The following is a 4954-nucleotide window of genomic DNA, read 5'->3' as shown; positions in this document are numbered from 1 at the left end:
TTCCATTTAAAAAAATTAATGTGACCTTGACCTGACCTTCGCTACGCAACCCAAGGTCAAACTGATGTGATCAGTAAATACATCTTTTTAAACGCCACAACTTTTGTCTGAAACATTTTTTTGTAAAACTTATATTTTTCCTGATATTCGGGCGTCCCGGTACTTTCCGAACACCTGTATAACTTAACTGGCAATACAACATTAGGTCCCGACATTACCATGCGTACTTATACTTAAATATGTATATATATAAACATATGTCTATATAAATATAAAAATCTACAGTTTGAACGATCAACATAAATATAAATTCAGGAGTCCTTTAACCTAAAATATTGATATAATAATAAAATAATTCCCGACTAATAATCATTGCTCGTACCGATATTTTTATAATAACAAAAACTATATTTTAGCCGATCGAAGCGTACTTCGCACCCGATGCTCGCTCGATCCCCGCGCGCGCGTAGGATCGTTGTCCACCTCGCGTCGATCACGACGGGCCTGCGCCGGCCCGCCCGCGTGGGTACGACTGATCATCTCCCCCGCACGCGTGTCGGCTCGGCGCGTACCCGTCGCTCGGAGTACTCGACGTACTCGCGGCTCCTGCGCGCGGTCGATCTCGTTCTTGGCTGTGTCATCCCGTTCGCGCGGGTTACTGTGTCGCGGAATAACCAAAAATAACGAATAAAAGATAAAAAATAAGATAAGAACTAAAATTCACGCGAATAACGAATAAGCAAAACTAAAATTGCACCAAGAATCTAAAAATAATCTTATTCGCTATTTCGACTACAGCCAGACGTCGCTCGGACCCAGGACGGATACCTTTTCTTTTTCTGTTGCAGGGCTCCCGGACACTGGACCTCGGACCTCGGACACTGGTGAGTATCCCTCGGTAAGTATACTCATGCTTTTTCCTTTCAGGTTATCCCCGAACGCTGGACCCCGGACCTCGGACTTCGGACACGGGTAAGTATCCACCGGTAAGTATTCCAATGCCAATGAACTTTCTCTCTTTGCAAGTTTTCCCTGAAATCCGTCCTGGACTCTCGCTCGGTCAACTAACCTAACTTACAACTAAACTTATACTACCTTAAAAACTAAACCTCACTCGAGGTTCGCGCATCCGCCGTTCGCTTCATGGCTCGACACTCGACGCACACGTCTCCTTGGACAGGTCGAGATCCGACACCTCCTCGTCGAGCTCCTCCGTCATCGGCGCTGCGCTCCTCGGCACCGGCGTCGATGCTCCGCGTCCCGTCAGGACCGACGGGGACCCAGGTCGCTCGGCTGACGCCTCTCGCGCCCCTGGCGGGTTGTTCTCGGTCGCCTCCTCGTCGGGTTCCTCCTTGCTCGCGGTGGCGATCGCGAGCAACGCGTTCTCGGCGGTGACGTCGGCCTCGACGTGCCTGACCTCCGGTTGGGTCGGCTTGTCCTCCCAGGGTCCGGGTTCGGACGGCCGACCTCCCTCGGTGTCTGGTTCGGACGGCCGATGCTCCTCCGACGCGGAGAGTTCGGTTGGGTTAGGCTTCGGAACCTCCACGTCCCCGGCCTCCACCCCTATTTGCCGTCAGACTGCGTCTTCCTGGGTGCTCAGGCCCGTCTCTCCATTGGCGGCACTCCGATTGTTGGTATTCGCCCCTCTCAGCGCTCGCTCGTGGTGGAACTCGCTCGCCGGTTCTGCAACTGCGTGCGGTTGCAACCTAACCTATGGTTATCCCTTTTACCCTTTTTTTTATAAAGGATACAACATAAGGAATTTTCACCATCTCGCGCCAGATGACCACTTTTGCTGCATTTGTAGCAAGTTCCCCCTCTTTCGATGTTGCTCCTACATGCGTGGCGGATGTGCCCATATTCCCAGCACTTATAGCACTGCATCGGTCTTGCTCCCAGCATTTCCACTCTTACTATGGACCATCCTATCCGTAACCTGTTCATTTCTATTAACTTAATGGCCGCTGCTATGGGTAGTACTACCCATGTGATCCCTAGTCCCGATCTCATTTGTCTTATTTTACTGACTTTGATATCATTGTAATCGCATTCTCCATTAAGCGCTAACGTCTCAGCTATTTCACTCTGGGTCACAGAGTCGTCCAAACCCATAATTTTTAGCTTTCTTTTCTTCATAGGGCGAGCAACCACCGCTTCGTCCTTCAACACTTCTCTCAATTCTCTCGCAAGTACATCCGCTTGTCTTTACTGTGTTCTCCGGTAATCTCTATCAGTAATCATCCATTAAGGGCTTTTCTTATTTTTGGCGCTTTTATTCTTATTTCCTCTAGGTTGATCTTCTCTCTTGCCTTTTTTTAGCACAGCTGCGTATGAGAATTCAGTTGCCCCTCCCGAGGTAATAGTAATCGCCTCCGGTTAGGAAGCCTTTCTTGTTGCTCTCTTCTTGCCTGTTGCGTTGTTGTTGTCGTCCTTGTTTTCATCGGCGTTCCTACTTGTACCGTTAGTTATAATCCTAGTTTCAGCTCTATTTTTATCTTTGTTTTTAAATGTATTCCGTCCGCCTTTAGCTACTTGTCATTCTTCCTCTGTTGCATTAGGAGTATCTAATATTGATATGCTTGCCTCACCATCCCTTAGTGTCACAGAGGGGGGAGCTATTATTACGTTAGAGATTATTTTCGGCTTATTGTTTCCCGACTTTAACGCTGTTACTGAAGCGTAGCTTCCTTCCCTTTTTTGCCTTTTCTCTCGCAGTTCCCTCTTTTCTTTAATGAGAACATCTATTTGATGACTGATGCTTTTTTCCTTCTCAATCTCCGAATTGTCCACTTCTGTATTTATTTGTATAGTTTTTTGTATCTTGACCGGCTCTTTTCTGACCCGGGCAAGTCTCTGATAGAGGTTCCAGTTCTATTTTCGGCCACGTTGATTACTGCCATCTTCTGTCGCCTCACTTTGGCTTTCCGAATTGGGAAAAGGTGCTCCTGTTATACAACTAATATCAGGTGTGACCAGTACTTTCTCTACTTTGCGCTTCCTTGGGGGAAGTGCAAACGAGTAACAGACTTACTCGTTTTAGATTAGCAAGCAGTCTTTCATTTTCAGCTTTTAGACTCGAGCGCTCAGGGCCCTGATTCTCGAAAAATATCGCATACGATATTTCATGAATGTCATTAGAATATCACGTTTTTCGATAAATTTGTATTCTCGAATTTTCGCGAGACACTCATATGCGATAAATATCGAACGTTTGGTATCGAGTAGGTCCGACCATGCAAAAATAAATATCACATACGAAATTTTAGTAAAAAATAGAATTATAATAAAGAGTGTATCACAAATTGTCATTATTCTCAAAGTTTGGAAAAATTGGAAGAGATTTGTTATAAGAAGCTAATTAGTGAACTTTAGGGAAGAAAAAAAAGGTATGTCAATGAATTGCATGCATTTTATTTACAAAATGTATAACAGCAACTGCATAATTTATTTTGCAGTTTGTGTGGAAGTAATGATACCAAATAATAATTTAATGTATTTGGGAGCAGCTCGGCTTCTTGAAGAAGTTGAAGAAAGAGATGGAAGGACGACAGTTATTTCATATCAGAAATAATCCGTTTGATTTATCTAATAAAGATTTTATTCGTTTATATAGAGTAAACAAAAGAATAACGTAAAATATAATAGATATTGTATCTATATATATAAATACGAATATATAAATGAGCCTAGACGAATATTAGCATTGGATATAAGCACACAAGAAAATTATTAAATTATTTATTATGTGTGATTATTAGAATATTGTTCATTTACATAATATTTATTATATTAATTCTTATATTACAGGTTACAACAGCAATACGTTTCATGGCATCTGGCAGTTACCAGAGAGACATAAGTCTTAATGTTAATTCTGCTATCAGTCAACTATCTGTGAGCAGATGCACTGATACAACAACAAGAGTTTTAAATCAACTAAATAATAAATAAACTATAATCAACCATATAATAAATAAAATTAAATAGATGGGTTAAATACTCTTCAACTTTGACAGAAGTTAGATCGATAAGAGATAGGTAAATATTTTTTTAATATACAAGGTATTTAACGCAAAACACGGCAACACTATTTACAGATGAAATATGTAAAACAAAAAGTACTCTATCATTACTCGAAGAAATACATAATATTCTCAGGTATTAATAGAAGAAGATTAGCGAATCAATACATGTAATATGATAGAAAGAACTGTATAACTGGACTTTCATTCAAGATATCTGAATCTTTTGACAATATTTTGGTATCAGTGATAGTGCAAAACTAAACAGTGCAAATGTATATTATAAGACTGTCCAGTAGTATGTATTGTTCGCCGTTTTCAAAAAGTTGTCAATATGTTGAGACACTTTGAAGGAAACTTAAACTGAAGAGCCGCCTTACCAGATTGTGCACATTGATTCGCAAATGTTTTTCTATTAATCTTCGGATTTTACGTCGTGGTTGTTTGCAAAATGATTTTGTTTGGTGTGCTTTATCTGCATACGAATCTATTGTGTTTTGCGTCAGATATTCTGCATATATGAAATTTTCTCTGTGGAAGAGTTTGATGAGCTATATTAATCGATATCTTTTTTAATAAAATTTATTAAATTATTTTATACAGATTTTGGAAAAAATATGATTTTCCTGGAATTATAGGACGCATAGATTGTACTCACGTGGCAATAGTGACAATAGTTGCACCTCCCAAGCATCATCCACAATTTCCGGAACATATTTATGTGAATAGAAAAGGTTATCACTCAATTAATGTACAACTGGTAAGTTATTAATGTATAAATATCATTCTCAAGACATTCTTTTGGAATTTGTTATGCCTGAAGAATTAATGTGCACAGAAATGTTATTTAAGTTATCGTCAGATATCTTATATATTTAATTATAATTTCATGTATTTTTCAGATATGTGACAGTGATTTAAAAATAATCCAT

The 4954-nt window shown here is 40.5% G+C and overlaps 1 protein-coding gene across 2 annotated transcripts in view; it reads left to right on the top strand.

The window, feature by feature from the left end:
- LOC116847535 overlaps nt 1–4577 on the top strand; it is a 7051-nt gene extending 2474 nt beyond the window's left edge. Inside the window, exon 4 of one of the 2 annotated variants that reach the window (XM_032822633.1) lies at nt 3808–4577. In XM_032822633.1, coding sequence (XP_032678524.1) covers nt 3808–3951 — 144 coding nt within the window. In that variant the 3' untranslated portion in view covers nt 3952–4577. Of the gene's footprint in view, nt 1–848; nt 1057–3807 lie in introns of those variants that run through there. The other variant, XM_032822634.1, reaches the window with a different exon arrangement.
- Nucleotides 4578–4954: the final 377 nt, after the last annotated feature.

The sequence above is a fragment of the Odontomachus brunneus genome, unplaced genomic scaffold, assembly GCF_010583005.1.
Source record: "Odontomachus brunneus isolate Ranch 3 - 2012 unplaced genomic scaffold, Obru_v1 Obru_scaffold_079, whole genome shotgun sequence".
Classification (NCBI taxonomy): Eukaryota; Metazoa; Arthropoda; class Insecta; order Hymenoptera; family Formicidae; genus Odontomachus; species Odontomachus brunneus.
The sequence above is the reverse complement of the archived record's forward strand: the minus strand, read 5'-3'. Positions and strand labels throughout refer to the sequence as shown.